Genomic DNA, 25,075 nt, shown 5'->3' on the forward strand with positions numbered 1-25,075 from the left:
TCTGAAAGACAAATATACATCATTTTTTAAAAGGTTTTATTGCAAAAAATATGTACAGCTAGAACTGTAAAAACAAAACTAAAAAACATTTTAACACAAAGTTCACAGCTCCTGTAATAAATTTGCTGCTGCAATGGAATTTAGGTATAAGGCTTCCAGCGCAAGGTCCTGATATAAAACATACAAGGATGTAACTATTGTTTGAAGCACACTGGTAGGCACGCTGTACTTGTATACCAGTAAGTGAATACAAGTGTATATACACTGATGAATATATATATATATATATATATATATATATATATATATATATATATATATATATAGACACACACACACACAAAAACATACATGGGTATAAACCTGGATCTACACACACACCGCAACATATATGTATACACGTCTGCCATACGCTGTCTTTTACAGGACCAAGGATAAGGGCCTTAGGAAGTGGGGTATCTGAAATGTTGATAATCTCAATGGTGACATTTACATTTTGTCAAAACTGGTAAGCAACAGATAAACTTTTGTTTCATGTCAACATTCATGATGGGTATGAAATGTATAGATACAGTGTAACATACTGTATTGTATCAACATGAAACATTTCATACCTGTCAATGCTGTTTACCACAAAGGTTGATATGTTGCAGACCAATTTAGTCCAAATTAAAACAAATTATTATTTTACCTTATTCTTTGTTGCAAGTACTGTAACAACTAGCTGTAGGTGTCAACCCCCCCGAGCTCAAGTAAAAAAAATCAAGACATTTGAGCAAGAGGGGAAACCTGCCAATGAAAAGTGTCACCTACAAGAAGCAGCTTCAACAGTTGCCAGAGGCACATTACATCTTGAAAGATGCATTGTGCTACAGAACAGGACAGAACCGGATAGGACAGGGCGTTAGATGCATCTTTTTGCGCCGCTGGTGTTTTTCTACTGATGTTTTTGTTCTGAAGTTACAGTGGCTGCTGCCCATGCATCTCCCCTGTGTGTTATCAGTTTAATTGAGAGCGGCAGCACTTTGTTAAGAAGCGGCACACGTAATGACAGGATGAGAATCATCAGTCTGAGTCCCCCTCATCCCCTCTCACTGCTCCCACTGCTGCAGCCAGGTCGTCCTCACTGCCCTTTAACCGGTCTCCTGGAAACAAAACAGAAGCAAGCAAGCTGACCGTTACAATTCTGCCAACCAGCACCCATTCCTGAGTGTAACAGGCCAATGGGGCACTTTAAAACTACTGGTAACCACGCCCTCCTAAAAACTCAATACATCATCATTGAGAGGAAGTTAGACCCTCCAAGGCGTGACTTTTCTGTATTTTGGTAATACCTGAAGGGCAAACAGCATAGCAAGTAAGAAAAAGTAGACCACTGTGACCAACACCACATTGTCCACACAAATACTTTCAATAACTTCAGAATGCCCTAACCAAGTTTAACAATTGGATAAACAGTTAGGCGGTTCACCAGAGGGGGATAAAAAGCTGGGTCTTTAAAAGCTTGCAAAAGGTTTGATCCTACAGGGTAAACTCCTAAGATCATAAAAGTGTTGATTGATTGAATCCTGTCTCTTCTAGTAAAAATCCCACAGTAATGTAAAAATATAGCCTTGTGACACCAACTCGAGTGTACTGGGTGAACCAGTGCTTTGTTTTCAGAGTTAGGTGGTCATTGCACAGCTCAGCTGAAAACAGATTTAGGAGGCCAACTGAACTGTGCCAGCATGGATACCAATAACAGTGGTTGTGAGGCATGCATGTTCCAAATTCAGTAAAGAGCAATACATAATGTACTACAACAAAACTGTTCAAGGTGACAAGAAAGCAGGATATCGTTGCGTTTAGTTTCAATTTGAATTGCCAAACATTTAGTAGTTGTAAAGAACAGTGAAGAGGTTGATAGGACAAAGCTGCTGCCACTCACGGATCAGTTCTGCGATGGCTCTCTGTGTCCTCTTCTCAAGCTTCTCCAGCTTCTTAGCCACGTCTCTCTTCAAATCCCTGAGCAGCAAAAAAGGAAATGTTAATCACCATACAGGAGGGTTGGGGGAGGGAGGGTGGGTCCTGATATACCAGATACTAATGCTTTACAGAGTATTGCTATTTTATTGGCTCTAACTGAGATAGAAATAAATATCAAAACCGGTCATCCTAATTTTTGACATGACTTCTTATATGACAGCAAAATAAGAGTGAATTTCTTCAGATGTCCTCCCATACCTCTACACATACTGTACAGTGTACACACGCATGCACACACACTCCAGAGCACAGAAACACATTTAGAACATTTAGTACTTACCAGTCAGGCTTCCTGGGCGCAAGGTTAGCCAAGTCCTACGGCAGAGAATACAGGTTACAGGTTACCTACTACAATGGTAGCCTAAACTAATGGTACTGCCATAATGAGCGACTTAATACAATGAAAGTTTTTGTTTATTTAATTCCTTTATCTTGTATAGTTTTGCTCTTACACTTGCATATTGTCTGCTTACGTCATTGTATATAATACATTTGAAATTGTCTTTTGAGAGTTTCTCATGCACTAACCAGAAGTTGCATCACAGTTTCAAAAATGGCAAATGAAAAAGAGATATGTGATATGCAAGATTAATAAAGTATATATAATTCATTTAAAAAAAAAAAAACCTCACAGGATCAACACTGCAGCTCTTGAGCCTCTATTTAAAAGTTTTAGGGAGCAAATAGTAAAGAAACTACATTATGCATGCACACACACAGTGATCTCTATGGAAGGCCATCTGGGTCAAAAATGCATTGTGCTGCGTGAGAGGAAGCCAGAATCATGGGACAGAAAAAATGCAAGCACATCATTCTGAAATGCCTCGCTTAACAGTGCCTAACTTGCTGGAAATGTTGTGTAGTGATTTTTACATAGACTTTATATATTATATATATTTTTGTTGAGACTTTGTTATGTGGAATGTAATAAACAAGAACCAAAACGGTGAGTTTTTTTCCCCCTTCATTTTACAACACCATTTCCACGTTTGTTTTATTTCAAGTGTTTAAAGTTACATTTCAGTTTTTGTTTGCTTGTTCAGCTACAAAAGCACAAGTAAACCTCATGTTTTATGAAAATGTGTCTATGGCCACTGTTTACTGCAAAGAAGCGGCAATGGCAAGAAATGAAAAAACAGTAAAAAATAAATAGAAATGCGGTGTCAACTTTATGTACTATTTATTTTGGAAATAAACAAAACAAAACAACATTTAACTTGACCTGCTATTTGGCATCCTTTGTTTTGTAGTTAATTCACTGGGGTAAAGTAAGGCCTACACAACGTATTCTTTGCTCCTGGGATTTTTCTGCTTGAACGTCTTGCTGTAAAATAAAGGCACACACACAGGGGCCACGCCCCCAAGCCCCTACTGCTATGCTGTCTGCGTTCTGAGCAACATAATGGCTTTTATTACTTTTTGAAAACGAACGATATTTAAAATTATGAGCGAATATGCGAACATGAAAATCCTGTGTTCGTCCCAGCACTATTATAATATGGGTTAACAGGTTCCTGCTCTGACCAGGCGCCATAAAAAAACGCTTGGAAGGGTTTGATACCGTCACACTCCAGATGACTTGTACTGAACTAGAGGTGGGTGCTATACCTCAAAATATTACGCACAGTTTTTTGATGTTTGATTACGATATATATCACAATATTAATTTTAAATTAGAAATCAAAACAGATGGTTAGACCACCATAAACAACTGTGAATGACATGGAAATTATATATATATATTTTAGATTTGTATCAATTTCACAAACACAATTCACACTTGCAACACCACAAGCACTGTGTAATACTAAACCAAAGTAGAACAGACCCTCAAAGGTAAGTGTTTTTCAAACTCCCCCCTAGTCAGGAGAGCCTGTTATAGGTGTGCATTGCAGACAGGTGCACCTACCACTTCCTCGATCACTGGCTCCGGATTGGCTGCTTCCAGTTGGTCCCGCACCTTCTCCTCCACTGGAAAACAAGCACAACGGTTCCTTTAGGACGGTGGTCAGTTAGCAAACTAGTGAGCAAGCTGCACTTTTACAGCTTCCTCGCAGCTCTCCTCTAACCAACTTGTTTATCTGCACAGGGTGACAACTGCAGAAACTTCAAGTGTCTTATAACCATTCTCTGGCTGATTCTGCTTAGTGATTTTGGGACTACAAAAAATGGGTAAAATTGGTATGTAAGAAATGACAGTGGTTGTAGAAGATGGGTGAAGTATAAATGGAGTATGTAAGCTACCAGTTTCTGAAATAGTTATGTAGAGCTTATACTATGATGTACAAACACGTTTTCAAAAGTCTCCTTCAAGTATAAGTGGAAATTAAAAAAAATAGCTGTTTACATTTGCACATTAATGAGGTACACTTTTGGGTCTCTGGCATATACAGTGGCTTTGAACCCTAAATACCCAGAGCAAAGGGAATATCAGCTGTGTTCCTCTTTCTCTCAAAACAATCTTCCACAACTATTAAACACTCAATTGTGCTAAATTTAGAAATGCTAAAAGAAAGGTAATAAGTTCAATGACAAACATTTCAACTGAAAGTCTTTCTCAATGTTGAAAGGGATGATGTGGATTCCACCCCCAACTGATAAAGTGTGAATGATCCCTTCATGGTCTCATTAACAGGAATGTGTGTGTGTGCGTGCTGATTTTGCACACATTAGACACTAACCTTGCAGCCAGGTGAATGGTGCTAGTTACAGCAGGTCATAAAGGCAAAGAACATGGAACATTAAGAGACTAACATCTCAAAAGAATCTGAAATTCTGACAAGGCATTCCTCCTGTTGGTTTGGTATGGGGGGGGGGGGGGGGGGGGGGCATCCACCCACCTGAGGCCGGCTTTGCTTTGGGCACCTGTCTCTCCCGGAGCTCCTCATCCTCGGGGGTGTAGTTCCGCAGCTTCAGCTCCCTGAAAAACAAAGAGATTTTGTTTGTATAGAACAGCCAGCACACCATTGCTACGAGACCAGTCTTTCCCTTCCAGCTCTTTGTTCTAACCATGCCTTTAAATCAATAAACCGTAGGCCAGGTCCTACAGTGCTTCATCATTTAATCATACCCAACAAACCTGTGGTAGAGTGATCCTGCAAAATCATAGTTACCACTGCAATATCTGGCTAAGAAAATGGTCTCTTTGGAATTGAGCATGCATGGTCTTTTGCAGGGGTACATGCATGCTGCAAGGACTTTTTATTAGGTTGCAATGCTGCACGATAGAATCTCCATGACTGAAAAAGACACAACACAGTGCATCCATACACCACGTTAGGGAGCTGGAAGACAGAACATATTCAAGTCTACACGGAGAAACCTAGCTGAAAACAAATGTTAGCGCATCCTTTCCTGCATTGCCCCTTTCTGCCAAGTCTGCTAGCATAGTTAGCACTCTAAACAAACCAGGCTCTTGATATAAACACAGCACATCTGGAATGTGTTGCCATCTCACTGTGTACAAAACTGAGAGACTTCAGCTGTGTGTCAGAGTGGCTCAGTGGTTAGAGTACTGGGCTGCAGTATGCACCTGTAGACCCCTACAGTGTATAGTTATGATGTATTATTATTATTATTATTTATTTCTTAGCAGACGCCCTTATCCAGGGCGACTTACAATTGTAAGCAAAAACATTTCAAGCGTTACAATACAAGTAACCAAGAGGCACAGAGGAATGGCTTTTTCACAGCTGTATTTGTTAATTACATTCCACCAGCAGAAGGAAGCAGCACATAGACAACAAGAAAAAACAGACAACCCTGACTCAAGAGATTCTCTTGCTGCCTAGATGCTACACCTGAAGACATCCTTGCTAATGAACAATTCTTGTACTACCATCAGTTCAATCAGTAGGTGAAACTTCGTGGTGAGGACACCCCACTTTATCATTACTACTAAGTGTACTGATAAGCACATGCTTGTTTGGAGTTGAATTTGAAGGCTTTCGTGAAGAATCAGTATACTTTTTCAAAATAAACTTTGCTCAATTCTTATTTTATTTGTATTACTATGTATAATGCATGTTACAAGCTATAGTAAAACAACTTCTATGAACAGTCTACATATTTAGATTTTTTAACCATTTTTGCCTATATCTTTTGAATAATATTTGACATAAAATTGTCAATTATTACCTGTCCAATATTCGATGAGGAAGTTAAATACTGATCTCACCTTCATAAGCAACTCAACTATCCATTTGAGATGAATTCCTTCAAGACAAACAATTGAAACATTTATCACAGAACATGTGGGTTGGTTCACTTTGGCACCTGAATGGGCATTCCTTATCCAGGAGGAATCACGATAGACATGGGTGGTATGTGCTTATCAAGATGATTTCACTGCCGTCAGCTCATATAACAAGCATACTGTATACTGTAGCTGGAGAGCATCTGAACAGTGCGAGTCAAGGTGCCCTCTTCCTATCTATCCTCTGGAGCCTGGATTAAGGTGACCAGCATGGGTGCCTAAACAAACACGACATGCCTACCTTGGTTTAATAAAGTCAATTGTTTATATTGCAGGAGCTCAGGTGACGCAGCAAGCAGGCAGGGAGGGAGGGAGATGGAGTTGAGGGGATAAAAAAATATATTAAAAAGCACAAAACTTTAAACACTTAATCATATTAAAAAGGATGAAACTCAGAAAATCGCTGTCCTAGAAGTCTTTTTCAGTGCCTCGCTCTGTTGAGGTCTTGCACGTTAGAAAATAGAATTGTAATTATAACCCCTTTCTTTTATAAGTTATCACCTTGCCCAGCTAAGTACTTGTTTATTATAAAATGTAAATCAGTCTAACAAAAACACAAAATCCCCTTTTTTAAATTTGTGTTAATTCCAGAGCTTCACAAGAGTTTGAAGAGAACATTTTTACCCTCTTCTAGTTGTTTTAGCAGGAGCAGATCAATAACGAAAGGGGAAGCTTGTGTCGGCTAAAACTGTCTGTAGTTAATTTAAACAAACTTGACAGTGTGCCCAGTACCAACCCTCGTGTGTGTCATATGATAACTGTGGCAATGTGCCCCGTCCCTGTGTGCATTTGTATGTTGCGTGCGTGTGTTAATGTTGGTGTATAGATTGGTACACGGGATATAAACGGGTCTGTGTTTCACGTATATTTAAAAAGTGTAGATTTGTATTTAGGCACGAGGAGAGCACAAATCACTTCACGTGCTGGTTAAATGTAATATGTGAGCACGGGGTTGCACAGAATTAATTCACGTGCTGGGATTCAAGTGAATAATTAATTAGTAATTGAATCCCAGCACAACAGTATATATAGAGACACGTAGCATGCAGTCGGGGTGAGGTGTTCGGTGAGTGGAGAACGGGTGGAGAAGGAGTTAAAAAGCGAAAAGATAGTAAATATAATAGTTGTTTGTACTCACCGTGTTTGTTTGTCTCCGTGCACCGTTTGTTAAGTGTTTAGTCCGTTTTGTTTATATGTTTCTTTTGGCTACCAGTGCCGTGTCCTGTTTTTGTACTGTTAAACCTTTTTATTTTGTTAATAAACGCTGAGTGCAGCCATTGCACTCAGCTCATCATCACCACCGTCTCTGTCGTTTGTGTTCCTGTTTCTGGTCTGACGCCACCCACTCCGGCCGTCTTTGTGACATAACTTATTTATTTATATGATTTATCCTACAATAGTTTCAAATGAACTGGGCACCAAAACAGTGCTGCAACATAACAAGTAAATCTATGGATCAATGTTGTAAATAGACAAAGGAATTGTACATTCAATTTCTACAAGTAACAATGAACTTGACCGCAGGGCATGGTAGCTTTAAAACTGAAACAGGCCCAGAGGGGAGAGGGTACTTTCTTTTAGGTACTGTGCACCCAAGTTAAAAAATGTAGACGCGCACTGAAATTTAGGGGCACACACACACACACACACACACACACAAAAAAAAATACAATTTTGCTCAAATTTATTGTTGAATATCTACAAATCTTTTTTTTTCTTCCTTTGTCACATAACACTTGTGCAATTCAATACTTTTGCATCAACAAAATTATAAATGGACTGGATGTATGCCTCTCTGCACATTGCGTGCTGTTTTGAAGCACTGTGTTTAATATATTTTCACGTTTGAACTTCTGGCTCCCTGTTAAAAATGCAGTCTTGCCTGCCATCAGTTCCCCTGCATCCTGACAAAAATGTGCAAAACATTTTTTTTTGTTTTTTTAACACTGTGAAACTTAAGCCAGAGAAAATCTTTTAGCCACTGTTGGTTGAACTTGTATTTTCTTTTGCTACTTAAAACTGTGAACATGCTGTAACTAACATAGCCCTTGAAGTTTTCATCTTTTCATCTTCTGACATACCTTCATTGCTCATTTCTTGTAAACGCCGATGTATCTGAATTTTGTTCATCGTGGTTTTCTTTTGATACTTCTCCAATCACATGAAAATAATTTGTTATTTTCCTCATCTTGGTTTGACAAGTTTTCAAACTGTCTGGAAACGAGTAGCCATCACACTGATAAATCAGTGAAATTGGCGGGGTATGAGATTTGTAGTTTTTAATGTGCGATTAACAGTGGGCAGTGGACACTAATAAAACTACATTACGATTGAGTATGAGAATTTCTAGTCCCACACGTGCACCTAAATTAAAATGTACGTTTGCACAAGCATTTTTAGTCTCGTATGCAGAAACTGTCGGCATATTTTTACCTGTGCTACTGGACGGCACAGAAGGCTCTGCCCATCAGCCGAAACAAAAACTGTTGTATGTTTATATGTTAGTACTTGTTCTGATTTGTCCCGAGATCCACTAAAAATCTTTTGCGATCCACGTATTGGCCACCACTACATTAGCCTCACAGGATTCTCCTCAATACCCAGCCTTCTAATGTCAGTCTTCTGTCACAGTTCATTGAATACCAGCACGTAGTGCCAGGTCTAGTAACAGTCAAAAAATTTAAAAATGATGTACCTGGAATTAAGGTGGCTCTATTCAAAAAGCTTTTGGGTCGTAACAGTTCAGGAATATCAAACTTGATTTTATTCATGAAAATAGACATTTTTGTCATTTTTTTTTTTTTTAAATAACACCTGTGCTTAAGCTTAGTGCACAAACACATAAAACATCACTCATCTAACATTTATTTTGACACGGACTGATAACTAAATCCTTTTATTCTTCTGAACTGGTGGAAAACTGACTGGCTGTGTGCGTGACCAGGGTGAAGATATCAAAGAAAATAAGAGACACGCAGGATGTCAGTCACATCCAACACCTACCTTGTCTGACTGTACAGTATTTATAATAAAGAAGGCATTAGGTACATTTTCTTTCCTGTTTACCTGGATATCCCCACAGGTAGCTCAACACAGGTATGTTACTCCAACAGGCAAGTGATTTCTTATACAGCCAGCACTCGGATATTCGTTACCCAAATACACGTCAGTTGCATTTTACCGCCCTTGTATTAAGAATAAAATCAATCCCCATTATATATATGTAACAAATGAATGCACTTAACCGTCACACGCGATTTCCGACTCACTCACCAGTTTTCTGATACAAAGCCCATCTCTTCAGTGTTACAATGTTGTACATGTTATCGGTCACAGACTTTTTTTTTTTTTTTTTTAATATGTGATCTTTAGTTGCTTTTGTGCATTTTCATTTGCAAGTGAACTGTGACATTAGGGCCTTAGCAAGCAATATATATGCAATTTTGAATACTGACTTTGAATACTGTTTAAATTCTGGAAACTGGTGTTTTTCTTTAAAATCTTTTGTTGAATTGAATTGCCTTTTACGTTTTGTGCAATTCCGTGCATGGGTAAAATTTTGATTTCATTTTGTTGTTGTGTTGTTAAATGGGGAATTTTACATACTGCTAAAATACATACCGGATTTAAAAGTATGTACTGTATGTAATACAGACCATGTATCGTCTGTTTTGGCAAGTGATATTTTCAGAACCATATAATTCTGAATTAAAATACTTCTGTTGAAAATGTAGTACTGTACCAACAAAACCAACTACAGTACATGTAATGGAAGCCTACTTATTTGAAAACACAGTCCTTTCAGCTATGTATTTTTGACATTGAATCTTTTTTATGTTCCCTGAAAAAACGCACAAGGTTTGGAACTGGTCAAAATGAAATAATCAGATATGTGTCACAGAAGTCAAAATTTTATAGTGTTGGATATGCGAGTGCTGACTGTAGTAAAAGAAAACTGAAAATGGGGAGCCCTAGATATGAAATGTAAATGTTAGGTTGTTCATTTTTTTTGCAAAGCCTCTATTTTTGCATGCAATTATTAAAACGATGTAAAGACTGTAAATACACAGTACAGTGCAAACCAATAATACTGAGTCGCATCTCCCCATTTTGACTGACTGAGTTTCTCAGACAGACAGCAGCTCACCTGTGCTTCACCTCCTCAATCTCTTCCAGAGAACGCTTACTCTCGGGCTCGCCATCCTCTGGGTCTCTGTTCTGTAAAACAACAACAAGCAGTAGCTTTCAATAAACCTGGGTACACTGGAAAACCGGTTTAACCCAGCTTGAAAGATCAGTTGCCTTCAAAACAAATGCATTTGATTGCAATCTTTTCAACCTGCAGCAGTGGTTACAGAAGACTTCGAAAATTCTGGACAGCATAAAAACTTTATTAGGCTAACACACAAACACGCACTTCGACTGACTTCCTGACACTCAGAGGACTGGGGCTAGTGGAGTGTATCTTGTTTTAATCTCACTGTTCAAGGGCTCGAGGAGATCATCCACTCCCAGGCAGTGTCACCAGAATCATTAATAAAACCCAGAGAGCAGCCAGAGTCTTAAACACACCATTCCATCTCTCTATAATACCAGTAATTAAACAGATTGACAGAGAAGTCTGTAAACATGACACTCAAGAAAAAGGAAATATGGAAAAGTTTACAGTTAAATTGGGAATGCAGGAGTTTAAAGAGGCTGAGGATTTTAAATATCTGGGTGTATAGTTAGATAGGAAAATGAGATGGAATAAAGAAATACAGGATATTGAGAAGAAATGCAAGCAACGTATGAATCTGTGGAGAGTTACTGCTGGGACGACTTGGGGAGCAGACCAGAAACGTCTAGCTATGACATATAAAGGTGCAGTACGGAGTGTTTGGGATTTTGGATGTCAAGTATTGGGAGCAACAACCAAGACCCAGCTGCAGGTTTTTAAATAAACAAATAATAATAATAATATTATGATCACCTATTTATATTTACTGCAGAGGCACTGGCATTGTTAGGTGTGATACACAAAGTGATGGAAATAAAACCAGACAGAGTAGTTCTGTTTACTGATTATTTGAGTTCACTGAATGCTATTGAGACAGGGAGTGGAATCAGAAAATATATTATATTTGATATTTTAACAGTATTAAATGACTGTGCAATCAGAGACATACACATTACATTAGCATGGGTACCAAGTTATTCTGGGGTGCTAGGTAATGAACAGGTGGATTTTATGGCAAAAAATGAGTAATTAAGAAAGGAAGTGGATATGGTACTCTGTGCCAGGCAGAAATAAATGCAATAACTAAGCAAATCATGGAATTATAGCAAAATCAATGAGAACACAAACCTAAGGGAAGGTTTTATTATGATAAACAGCCAATGGTTAGATTAGGGAGTGAAACATTTAGAGGGGAATTGAACAGGGTGGAAGAAACTATAATGAATAGATTGGACACATGGCATTGAGTCAGCATCTTTTTAGAATAGGGAAACATGCAGATGGATTATGTGGAGATTGTCAAAGGTTGGAATCTGTACAACACTATATTTTAGAATGTAGTAAATTCAAACAACAAAGAGATATGTTAATAAATCAGTTGAATACATCAGAGGTGGATAATAAATTAATACATAGCGTATTGAAGGAGGGAAAAGGAAAACAAAAAGGGAAAGAAACATAATACAAAATATTCAGACTACTGGAAAATGGGGATGCATCTAGATTGTATTATAGAAGAGTGTTAGAGGGCGCTCATCATCTGCTATTAGAAGGCATGCGCCAACTTCCTTTAATCAAAAGAAGTAAACAGTTTACAGCAGCCCGGCAGAGACAAAAGCAGAAACAAATCACAGGAACTTGTTTAGAGCTAATAAAAAAAAGAGGAAACACTGTGAATCTGATGTAATTATATTAGAACATTTATTATTGTAAGGTGACATTGGTTTTATGTTGGGAAATATTTAAGAAAAATAAAAAACTGAAATATCTTGCTTGCATAAGTATTCAACCCCTGTGCTGTGGAAGCTCCCAGTTTACACCGATGAAAGAAATTGCCCTAACGAGGACACAATTACCTTACCATTGGCCTCCACCTGTGAACCATTAAAGTTGCTGTCACATTTTCTGGATAAAAACCCCACTGTTGAAGGATCATTGGTCAGGCTGTGAATCTGAGGGAAAATGAAGACCAAAGAGCATTCTACAGAAGTTAGAGATAAAGTAATACAAATGCATAGATTACGGAAAGAGTACAAAATAATATCCAAGTGTTTGGATATCCCAGTGAGCACAGTTGGATCAATAAATCAGAAAGTGGAAGCTGCATCACACCACCCAGGCACTGCCAAGAAAAGGCCGTCCCTCAAAACTCAGCGCTCAAACAAGAAGGAGACTTGTGAGAGAAGCCGCAGAGAGGCCAACAATCACTTTGAAGGAGCTACAGAGTTCAGTTGCTGGGAATGGAGTAATGATGCACCAGTCAACCATATCAAGAGCTCTGCATAACACTGGCCTGTATGGGAGGATGGCAAGAAAGAAGCCGTTACTCAAAAAGTACCATCTGAAAGCACGTCTGGAGTTTGCCAGAAAGCATGAGAGTGACCCAGCTGCAATGTGGGAAAAGGTTTTGTGGTCAGATGAGACCAAGATAGCGCTTTTTGGCCAAAACTCAAAGCGCTATGTGTGGCGCAAACCTAACACTGCCCATGCCTCAAGACACACCATCCCTACAGTGAAGTATGGTGGTGGCAGCATCAGGCTGTCGGGATGCTTCTCATCAGCAGGGACTGGGCATCTTGTTAAAATTGAAGGAAGAATGGATGGAGCAAAATACAGGGAAATACTGCAAGAGAACCTGCTTCAGTCTGCTAAAAAACTGAAGCTTGGGAGGAAATTCACCTTTCAGCAGAACAATGATCCCAAGCACAAGGCCAAAGCAACATTAGAGTGGCTCAAGAACAAAAAGGTGAATGTCCTACAGTGGCCCAGTCAAAGTCCTGATCTCAATCCCATTGAGAATCTGTGGCACTATTTGAAAATTGCGGACCACAAGCGTCGTCCAACCAATCTGAACAACCTGGAGCAAATCTGCCAAGAAGAATGGGCCAAAATCACTCCGACACTGTGTGCAAAGCTGGTACATACTTACCGGAAAAAGACTTAAAGCTGTTATTGCAGCGAAAGGTGGCTCTACCAAATATTAATGTGTGGGGGTTGAATACTTATGCAAGCAAGATATTTCAGTTTTTTATTTTTCTTAAAAATATTTCCCAACATAAAACCAATGTCACCTTACAATAACTGATTTTGAGTTTCAGTGTTTTAAAATAAAATATCAAATAGAACAAAATTTCAATGTACCATTTGTAATTCAGTAATATGAGAGAAATGGTCAGGGGTCTGAATACTTTTGTAAGGCACTGATATATATATATATATATATGATTTTACAACATTTCTAAATATCAAGAAATGAGTGGATAAGCAGATGCTATTTCATGAACTAAATGCATCAGGTACGTTTTTTTTCCTTAACGATAATAATGGAATGAATAACTTATTTTATTTATAATTATTTATTTTGAGAAAATAAAAACCGAGAGTAGTGTCCATTATTGCTTATAAAAGACCCCGAGAATAAATGTGTATTATGTCACTGCAATCACTCACGTGAAACAATGTCTTGTAATCTGCCCAAACATCAATATTTTTCAACAAAACTTTCAGGAAGTATTGTAAGGTCCCTCAGGTCACATAATAACATGTTTTCCTACATGTATCTCGATGCAGAATACATAAATAACACAGAAAAAAACAAATATTGTGTTTGGGGGGGGGGGGGGGGGGGGGAATAATGTTTGTATGGTTTCTGAAGTACTTATAATGGTTCCCTACAGTGTTCTGAAAAAAGGACACCATTTCCAAGATGCCGCTGTAAAAAAAAAAAAAAAAGATTTAGTGAATTTTTATAGGAAGCCAACTACAGCCAACAAATGCCTGGTCTTGGGGGAGCATCCCACTGAAAAATGCTTGGTCCTGAAAGGGTTAAATAAAGACAGGGATTCCTGCCAGTGCCAGATCAGAAAGAAAGAAAGAAAGAAAGAAAGAAAGAAAGAAAGAAAGGATACTCCAAGATTCACCGAGTAGCCTATACAGTCGGCGGCACTTAAATCGGGACACCTCGGGAGAAGTAAAAATATCCCAAATAAGCGACTCATACTTTTTATCTTCTAAATGAAAAGAAAAAGGATGAAATCACATTATGATTAAATGTTAAATACATCATTTAAAATTTAAGTCAATTGCTTTTTATATTCCTAAACAAAAAAACTGTGAATATTTATTTCTACATGAAATGAAAAATAATTAAATTACATCTTATCACAAGGCGAAGCACCTGCAATGTTGACATGCCAACTTCTTTGCAACAGCAGCCTGAAAAACCACAGGAGACTCGGCTCCTTCAAGAGTTCAATGTGGTTTACGCAATTTACGTCACAATTTACGTTACGTGTGCGATGCGAACCTGTCTTGCTCTGAAAAGCGATCTCCATTCATCATTTGAAAATACTGTATCCCAATTAAACAACATAGCATGGAGACGGTTCTTCCCAAACCAATAGCATTGGGAAGAACAGTCTCCTAGAGTTGTATCCCATTTAAGCAGCAATCCCGATTATCAGTATCCCGATTAGGTGGTGCCGACTAACTGCTATGCAATAGGAGTCTTAATTCTAGGGCTGTGTTCGAAGGTTTGTAGGTTCGTTCACTGGCCAGGAATTCAAAAGTAGTTTAAACCTTTGAAGGTTCGTCAGGCGGCATTCAGGCACTATGTTTTTTTCTTTTTTTTTTCTCTATTAACAGAAACCGTTTGACAATGTGTGAATACTAAATCATTAAATGCCACTCGCATGAAAAATTTGATCTTTTGATTTGTATAATGCATATTATTTAAACAAAGTATTAAAATCCACTACCAAATTGTTATACGTAGCAACTAGCTGGGGAAGGTTGGGCAACCCCGAAAGTATAGCGAGGGAATAACAAAGCATAGCTGAAACCAGCACCGCATCGGATAGCAATGGTTGTGGGAAGCTGCAGGACGCAGCACCTTTTATTTGTAGTTTTGTTTCACACAGATGTGACCCGTGTGTACTGAACTATATATTCCATGTCTCCCTATTTAGTGCAACGGAACGGTCGCAAGACACTCTGCCTAGCAACGACATCAGACCATTACCATTGGGGTTCAATTTCTGTAAAACTAGGACCCACCCAAAAATATGAATACCCCGTTGCACATCTACACTCCGGGACTATGTGTATGCCAAGTGTGGTTGCTTAATTTGCTATACCTTTTGAGAAACAGGTGTATAAAAAAGTGTCTTAATCATTTCTTTAAAAAAATGAAAGTATTCAACTGAATGCTACCCCATTCACGGGGTTTGTTGAGCCTGCCCATCCGACCACACATAAAAATGTTCATGCATACTGGTGGGGTTTTACCCCCCTTATCTGCTGGTTGTAAAATCAACTTTAAACAGTACCTTTGTTCAAACCTTAACTGATTTATATATACTGTATATGGAAAATTTGAATTAGAAAAGTTGTGTTTTAGAAGTATTACAATTATTATTTGCATGTTAAAAGCCTAAAATATTAAAATAAAAAGAAAGGAAACTCTATCCTCCACACAGCACACACTGAACCCGATACCTGCAGAGGAACAATAGCTCCATCATAGCTCTCCTTGACAATGGGGCTCGCCAGCCCTCTGTAGCACTACATGCTGACAGCCTCTCCGATGTCACAGGCAAGCCAATCATCACCTTAATCAGGCACTCCAAGGCCTTAGCATGAGCCTGTTCACCCCCAGCAGGGAGACACTCAAATACTCACTGCTACTGTCTGTGTGCAGAACGAGGCAGGTGCCAGCCACACCATACACTATGGGCTCTATTCGCAAAGCTGGATCTTTTTGGCAACATTCAATCCAGGCATCATAGGACTCTAGTCACCAAGTTTGTACATTGTTTTTTTTTTATTTCTGTCTGTTTTTATGAATAAAATCAAGTTTCTGAAACTATTTTGGACTATTGGCAGTTTCATTAACAGCCTTAAGAACAGTTCAAAATGTATTTTATTCGTAAAAAACAGACTTTGAAAAAAGATGTATATATGTAATTGAGTTTGAGTTCCAAAGGTTCTGCTTAACCACTGTGGCGACAACTCCCTAGTTTCACTGGTAGGCCAATCAACTATACTATTAGGTGGCCATTCTGTAAAACATTCTCTGCGAGAAAGGTGAAGATAAATACAAATAAGACAGACCAGGGCTGACAGAGGAGTAGCCCCTCCTCAGATTCCTGGCTGACAGTCTCTCAGTCACCCTCATTCTCTGCTCTAATCTATGGTGAGCCCAGGGGGAGGGCATGCCTGGTTGTGACTGTGGCTGGGTGCTGCCGCTGCTGTCGCCTCGTGTGAAAAAGCTGTGCTAAGTTGCCCTTCCCAGCTCTGCACGTCGCTCACTAGCAAACAAATCTACACTGATCAAAGGTCCCTCTGGACAATCACCCATGGATCCACAGCTAAATACCTCTCACTGAACTCAGCACAGTCCGGATCCATAAATTCAGTTGCGGCACGGTGAATTTGGTCATCCTCTGTGTAAAGTTTCCCTGACGTTTCCGTGCAGTTAATGGTGCACTTGCCCTTTTATAAATAACTCCCCTACCTTTAACCGCTGTGTCCTCACCCCTCACGTCACCTAATAAGCTGATTATTATCATCATCATCATCATCGTCGTCATCTGCCCTTCAAAACCTCTGTCTCAAATCTGTCATGTTATACTTTAAAAGTTCAACATGGGTTTTCAACTCCAACCCACACTCTCTACAAACTGCCATCCCATCAATCAAGCAAACTCGGCACTGGTCAGAAAACACTGTCGTGGGTGTGGCACGGTGGCAGATGGGAAGTTATTTTATTCTATCTAAATGTTAGTTTTGTTAATGCTGTTTGAGAACAGATATCCTGTTATGCATAACCACTGGTTGTATGCTTGGGGCTTTCCAATTCTTTTCATATAGTTCACCATCTACGTTTTTCAGACCTATGTTTCACATACAGGTAATAAATAGGCCTGCATACATGCGATAATAGTCAATACATTTTAAACTGCAGTTTTAACAAAAATCTGCACTATTTACAATGACACTACAATCCAGAAAGGATGCTATTTAAAAAAACACTGCTGACTCTGCTAACCACATTACTTTTTGCATTATGTTTCCTCCTTGTGACTACTGTAAACAACACTCTTCATCATCCTGTATATTGAATGGGTTATGGCACTCCTCTGATGCCATGCAATGACAAGATTCAGTACACTGGCAGGTGCTTCTGGTGCAAGCCAGTTGATGTTTTGTCCCCTGCAACTCCTTGTTATAAGTAAAGTTTTGAACTCGGCTCCTGTGTCTCAGAATACTATTTTGAATAATTCTCAATCTCAACATTGGCGACAAGGATGATTTCCTCAACTATTACCCCCGCCACCACAGTTTTTGTCTGTTCCCACTGTGACGTGGCGTGGTGTGGGGCCATTGGTTGGTTTTGTTTCAGCTGTATCTGCTTGCCGCAGTCTCGGAAGGGGGTGCTGAAAAAAAGCATGAGGGCCTTATTATTGCACTGCCTGGGGCTGGAAGGACCGTGCATCTTTGCTAGTTAGGACCTGCAGATACGTATGTTGAGGCTGTTCAGAAACTGAGTATATTGGAACCAAAACTAGCACTTTGAAACACCTGTCTCAATTCTGTCAACGAGCACAGAGTCTATTCAACATTTTGTTGCTGCTTTACGGGAATTGTTTGCTATGTGAAATTATGGCCCACTGATGAAATATTGCACAATCAAATGACAGAAAACCTGTAAGTTGTCTGTAAGCCCGCCCGTGTCCCTCAGCACCAGCACATCTGATCTACAACCCATTCACAAACTTGCTCAGTGTCAGCAATTCAATTCTGTCTAATCTCGTCCTGCGAGAAAATGACTCATGATCATAATGCAGTGGTTCCCAACCCGTGGTCCACGGAGGCCATCGGAGGGGGTCCGCGTGAAAACAAAATAAAAATAACCTCCTCACATCAGCAAGTCCCCAATTTCACAACGCAAATTATCTTCGGCAGAACGTAGCGCCTGCCGCTGTATTACACTTCACACACATTGAATAAGTGTGGCTAAATGTGCAGCAAGTTGCAGTGAGTTGCAGCGTGACGTGTGTAGCCTGGTGACTAAATCACGTCACATGCTGCTACTCTCCGCACGTTAGAAGCAACCCCACGTGGTTCGCCCTGCAAGTGGGAAGTATCAACAATGGATCACTGGATAAAAACTGGGTCTTTGAAGAGGAAAGCGAGTGAAGTACTGCGGCAGCTCGTCAACCGAGGCAAGTAAGACATGGCCTCAGAGTCACACTTTATTACTGCTAAAAATAACAATAATAATAATAATAATAATAATAATAATAATAATATGAACTTTCGCTTGTAAAGTGACCCCAGAGATTGGATGTGCCTCCATGATACATCAACAGACGCTTACACAGTTTGCATTCAACTTTGTTTTTGGTCGTCTGGGCATTTAACACATTTTTATTTTTTGTATGTTTCAAACATATTCTACCATAGCACTTCTCTTACACTGTCTTGTAATGTGTTCCAAAACTTTAAAAGTCAAAATGTACCCTTTGCTACAGCCCAAATAATACACATACCTTTTAAAATTGCAAGCAATACTTTTGACGTTTTAATCTTAATAAACTTACCAACGGTTTCAAACAATACAGATGCCCCAATCACGTGTGTACGGACCAAGCAGTGTCTTCAGAATATCTTATAGTTCTATAGAACTGTGCCACTACTCACTCCCAGAGCTGGGTATTTTGTTCACTGTAGTATTTTGTTTACTGTTGATAGGTATTTTCCCTATCGAGTGTGAAATATTGAATAGCAATAAATGTTTTAATGGTAAAATTTTGCAATTTGAGTTTAAGTCAAGATTTGGCAAGTTACATTTGAAATACATGTATACTCAAATTTGAAATACATGTATACACAAATGTTGGAGCACATGCATATTTCTTCTACCTATGAACATCTAGAAAACCATGATGTGTGAGACAAAAAGCTTTCCAATTTCCATAGATCTCCATAGTTTTGAGTTAATCAGAATTCTGCAACGGGTTGATATTACAGAATGTTTGAAAAAACATACAATTGTTTATGAAAAAGGGACATTTTCTGACACCCTGCCAGAACTTTGGCAAGATATAAATCACTTTTTTTTTTTTTTAATTACACTTCTACAGTTTTTTTCAAAAACAGCTCAAAACGTTACCTCTGATCGCTGAGAATGATTCATGTCACATGATCATACCACCGCAAAAACACAAATCTTGTTCAATGCCATTATTGTGTTAATCCAATGTGTAAAACTAGTTATTGCCATTTGTCTTACCACCACCCGACATTTTAAATTGTAATTTCAGGTACGTAATTTACATGAAAAACGGCATGTAGCCTAGTTATTTTATTTTACCACATTGCCAATTATGTACCCACCCTCGAAGGATATAATGGGAGTTCATCTGTCCCAAAAACACTTACAATTATCTCAGTTTTTTCAAAACGTAAAGCTATTTTTTTAATACCGATGAAAGACTAATAGGAACTGTAAATGGTGTTTCTGAATCGATCGCTTGTTTGGTGTTGTGCTGCGGAACTAGAGGTAGGCCTAAACGGCCGCCTGGCTTCTTTTCAGAACTCGGGATATAAAACTACATCACCAGTAACACAGTTATTATAATACTGGCAAAGTGCTGACCTGCAGCTGCTTATTCCGGAGAGCTTTCAATCTTTCTTTTCTCTTTAAGGCTTCCTCTTGCAGAGACCCCTTGCCCAGCTCCATCTTCCTACAACACACGGCAAACTAGGCAGGCGAGATTGAGAGCATCGATATAGGAGAGAGAATGGAGCGCTGATGCCATCGATCAAGGTAGGCGTTGAAAAACTTTGTAGAACATTTTCAAAACTATTTACTCCACAATTACTCAATTATTTTTCAAATAGCAAGTAAATACTTTCAAGTTCCCAAAAAAGAAGTAAGCAACCTAACTGAAACTGCCTAAAATGAAGTACTAACAGTTTAGTTCTTAATTTGTAAGTTTAACAGGTATTTTTTATCCTTTTGAAAAAAAAAACCGAGTAATTAATTTACATGTTGAAGTAAAAGGTTTTGGCCTCTGTGTGTACTGCTGCCTAACAGTATTTACCGTGTAAAAAGTGTACATTATTTAGTTAAGTACATTTATTTTAATTAAAAGAAACATAATTTTAAAAACACTAATAAACGTACAATATAGAGATATTCTAAATATATGTATATGAAAAAATAAATCGATGAAATATCAAATTATATCTGAAACATGTTTTTGGTCAGTGATATAGTATTTTAATATTGTAAACATTAAAATACTAATTTATATACTGGACATGTAAAGTGTACTACATTTTTTTTTTTTTACATGTATCTGATTTATATTTCAGATATAAAAGGACCAATAAACTATATAACTATAAATCCAATATATTTATTTATTTATTTATTTATTTATTTATTTATTTATATTAATTAAAATATTTGCACTAGGAAGATCTTTCTGACCTCACACATGTTATGTGAATAGAAGTTTAGTGTTTCAAGACTTAAGTGCTTTCGGAGAGCTCTGAGTTCAAATATTACTAAACTCAATGTAATGTCACTTCACTGCATGTTAAGGAGTAGCGGGGTGGGTGGGTTGCTGGTTATGAAAATGGTCTTCATCATGTACAAGCTTTTAAAAGAGCAGAGCTCTTGGAGGTGGCTGCCCAGTTTCCTCTGCAGAGAAAGCAGCCACTGAGTGTTTACACTGTATAAAGTAGTTAACCCCTTTAGATTTTGTTTGCTTTTGTTCTCCTGTTTGCTTTTACCCTATCTTGTTTTGATATCAATCAGTTATTTTCTTAGGGCCTGTATCCACACCATACCCCAGCACCTCTACCCTGCCCCTGTGTGTGTGTCATGCATGTGTGTCTATGTGTATCATGTATGTGTGCTGAGAAATTCAGGTCTCAGTAGACTCCTAGGGTTGTTGGGTTCAGTAAGTGGACAAATACAAAGCGAAACAGTACTCTAACCAAGCTAGCTCTTCTTGTAAAATTATACAGACTTTCTAAAGGTAAACTTCTGCAGTTCAACTCAATACACTGCTGACAGCATTATAGTTTTACCAATGATTGGGTCATTCAAATGATGGATGAATCACCTGCAGCATATGACACAAGAAGAAACAGGCACTTGCAATATCTATCACATATTACACAGCTGAAGGAATGAGCTGAAATGTTTGGTCTGTATCTCTTTTAATTTGGGGGTGCACAGACATATCTCAACCTCAGACTGACATTCCACAGATAGAGATACCCATATAACTGTGTCAGTCTGGCTCTGGGAGAACAATGTACACCATAGTCCAAGAAGAAGTGAGCAACCTTCCTGCACAGTCAATACAGTAACTTTAGTCTCCAAGTTCTTATTCAGCAATGGCCCTCTGTAGTTGGCCAGCATACAAGGGCAAGAGCACTGTTTGGACCCAATAGGTGGAAATCCCTGGGGTGAAGGACTGGATGTGGCAGAACTACCCACTTCTGAAGGGTGAGCACCATCAGCTGTGAAACATGTGGTTAAAGGTCTAATGAAGATGAGAAAGCTTGCATCCTGGACTAGCTCCAAACACTGCACCAATGGGGCAAGTGTATATCGGTGGAAAAAGACTAGTACACTGAGTAATAAGGCTAATGGCACTCTTCCACTCTGTGTTACTGTCCACCCTCCAGGACAGGTTTCTCTTGAAAGACCCTTGTAATATAGTATGTCTGTCTCAGTGAGGATCCCTAAACCACTCTCCACTTGACCTGGCCTGCTTGGGATTGCTAGAGGGCCTTTGCTCAGTGGACGAGGAGCTGAGGCTCAGGGGAGATGCGATACTCTACAAGCCAAGTACTGTGTCTCTTAGTGTCTCTGCACATGTGAATGTATTGTATTGTATTGTATTGTATTGCCCCCACCCCTCCCTCCCCCCCTAAAATAAAAATGTGGTAGTGTTTCTACATAGTCATTTAATCTTAATAAACTATTTCGCTAAGTAATACAGCAGTGTGGAGTAGTGGTTAGGGCTCTGGACTCTTGACCGGAGGGTCGTGGGTTCAATCCCTGGTTGGGGACACTGCTGCTATACCCTTGAGCAAGGTACTTTACCTAGATTGCTCCAGTAAAAACCCAACTGTATAAATGGGTAATTGTATGTAAAAATAATGTGATATCTTGTAACAATTGTAAGTCGCCCTGGATAAGGGCGTCTGCTAAGAAATAAATAATAATAATAATAATATCTGAAGCCAGGTATATTTGTATGCCTGTCTAATAAAAAATAATTATAATTGAGTTTGTCTGTTCCTACATGTCATAATATGACACCTAGCTGCCTGTAGAGACCCCAATCTGGGAACATTGCATTTGTACAGGTAGAAACTTCAACAGGCATCTAGCAGTAGAATTTATAATCTTACTGGCTTAGGATCTCTACCATGATATATACTGTACATTCGTTGTTAGGTTTAACCTATACAACTTTTAATGTCCTATGTGATCTCTATAGCATTACTAAAAATAAACTTTGTAACAATTTAGACAAACACTGTGACATAGTCTTTATCAGTCTCTTTACAAATAAATTCAAAACTAAATCCAAGCTAATTTAAAATAATTGAACCATAATCTAACCGAACGAGAAAGGCATGTTTTCCATGTATGGCACAGCTCACCAAGGTCTCGCTCAAGTGCTGGCTGGATTTCAGTCTTTTAAGCAGGGAAAGGAATGCAACAATATGTTGTGTGTGATGTGACATGTCTATGAAATATTAAAGGTAATCTCAGGGGTTTGGTCTCATCAATGGAACAGCTATCATTTCAGTTCTGCCACACGACCTTGATAAGGGTTACTGAGGCATAACCTAGCTATTCCCAATGGATGTTATTAAACAAAACAAAACACAAAAAAAAAACAAAAAAAAAAAAACATAACATGAGTTATTTAAACTGCCTTGACAGGGTTGCCTTTTCAATAGGCAGGGTCAGTCAGTCTATATAGGAGCCTGGAAGACATTACACAATTAAACTCTCTTTACATTATTGGATAATTTAGTTTGGGCATGTGTTGCTAAAATAAACAAACAAATAATAATAATTAAAACATAGCAATAATACAAAATAAAAACTTAATTGTTTCTGACTTTTTAACGTCCCGTTTTTAATATTTGATTCTGTTGGATTTGACATTCCAGCAACGTGTGGCAGTTGCGGGGGAAAAAAGGGACTGTCTCTTTAAGGAGTTACCTGTGCTTGTACGAACTACGAACCCTATGTTCTGGTAGGCTTGGCTTGGAGCGAGTTTCTTTTTGTCAGCGGTTAGAGAAACAGAGAGAGAGAGAGAGAGCTGCGGCAGCGAGCAGGCAAACAACACAGACAGCGAGAAAAAAAAAAAAACTGGACAATGGTGATATACTTTACAAATTGACACTACAAATGCAGCCATGGCACAGAGAGGGTCAGCTAACTAACAACACAGCAGTCAAGGAAACTTAAAGAAGAAACCTGTTCTGTGTTATTCGCGTGCGTGGAAGGAAAGACAAGTGTGCAAGACTTGCACTCGCCTTCTGTAGTGAATTATCACAAGTTTTTTTTTTTTTTTTTATGTAGCTGGAAATTGTGAATAATATTTATACTGGCTTTAATGTGTACCATTATTGCCTTTTTTAATTGCAACCGTGCAGAAGAATTGCATGGCAAGGCGTCAGCGCTGGAGGAAATGATAATGCCTCAATAAAGAAGATACTAATAATACAACGTGTATTGCGGAACAAGCACTGGGGTGAAGAACGCCAAGCAAGACGAAGAGAATGGCTTCGAAGGAAAGATTATACGAACTGTGGATGCTGTACTTAAACAAGGTGAGTTAAGTTACACACCACCTGTGGATTTCAGTGTTGATCTAGATTAATACATACAGCGACCATGTCGTGCACAGTTGTTGGTCGCAGATAAAATCTCATAAAAAAAAAACAAAAAAAAAAACTCTCCACGTTAAAATAAAAACGGGTTTGTTTTTTTAAAAAAATTCAAGCTGCTGCTGTGTGTGGGGTCACCGTCGCCGTCGTATGGAGAGCTCAGCGTAAGTGATTAATTATTTTGCGACCTTCATAATTAACCGTAATCGGCCTTTTTGTAGCATTGTAGTCGTTTTTATTTACAGTGGTAAGTTTGCAGAGTCGCGTTTTAACAGTGGCTTGAATTATTTTCCTTTTACAAGGAATGCAACAATCGCGTGCTTGTTTTGATGTTGTGTACAGTGCATTGGCACTTCCTGGTGATAGGTTTACTGAGCACACACTATCTCTACAGAGAAGGTACAGCAAAGGTGATTTGTCCTGCTGCCTAAATGTCTGCCCTTACGATATCGATACATATTAAATAACCCGTTCAATAATATCGGAATTGCTATTAATGCAAATTGATAATGACAAATTAGTTCTGCTTCCCGACGGTGGATACATACAGTTGTCTTATTACGTTTACACATTTATGATGTTTGATAATGTGTTGATCGATTGCATTAAAACGCAATATATACTGCTCCTATGTT

General features: G+C 38.7%; 2 protein-coding genes across 4 annotated transcripts in view; one reads left to right on the forward strand and one right to left on the reverse strand.

Annotated features, from left to right (window-relative positions):
* Window positions 1-19: 19 nt before the first annotated feature.
* On the reverse strand, window positions 20-20,291 carry ccdc12 (coiled-coil domain containing 12). The gene is made up of 7 exons (XM_033999073.2): window positions 20,161-20,291; window positions 10,428-10,498; window positions 4,866-4,945; window positions 3,935-3,996; window positions 2,306-2,340; window positions 1,928-2,004; window positions 20-1,145 (listed from the first exon to the last, which is right to left on the reverse strand). Exons 1-7 carry the CDS (start codon window positions 20,242-20,244, stop codon window positions 1,066-1,068), a joined length of 489 nt encoding a protein of 162 aa, XP_033854964.1. The 5' UTR covers window positions 20,245-20,291; the 3' UTR covers window positions 20-1,065.
* LOC117400205 (neurobeachin-like protein 2) overlaps window positions 20,266-25,075 on the forward strand; it is a 118,861-nt gene continuing 114,051 nt past the window's right edge. For 2 of the 3 annotated variants that reach the window (XM_059022768.1, XM_059022771.1), the window contains exon 1: window positions 23,777-24,383. In XM_059022768.1, coding sequence (XP_058878751.1) covers window positions 24,333-24,383 — 51 coding nt within the window. In that variant the 5' untranslated portion in view covers window positions 23,777-24,332. Of the gene's footprint in view, window positions 20,332-23,776; window positions 24,384-25,075 lie in introns of those variants that run through there. The other variant, XM_059022770.1, reaches the window with a different exon arrangement.

This window comes from Acipenser ruthenus, chromosome 4 (genome assembly GCF_902713425.1).
Source record: "Acipenser ruthenus chromosome 4, fAciRut3.2 maternal haplotype, whole genome shotgun sequence".
In the NCBI taxonomy this organism is placed as follows: Eukaryota; Metazoa; Chordata; class Actinopteri; order Acipenseriformes; family Acipenseridae; genus Acipenser; species Acipenser ruthenus.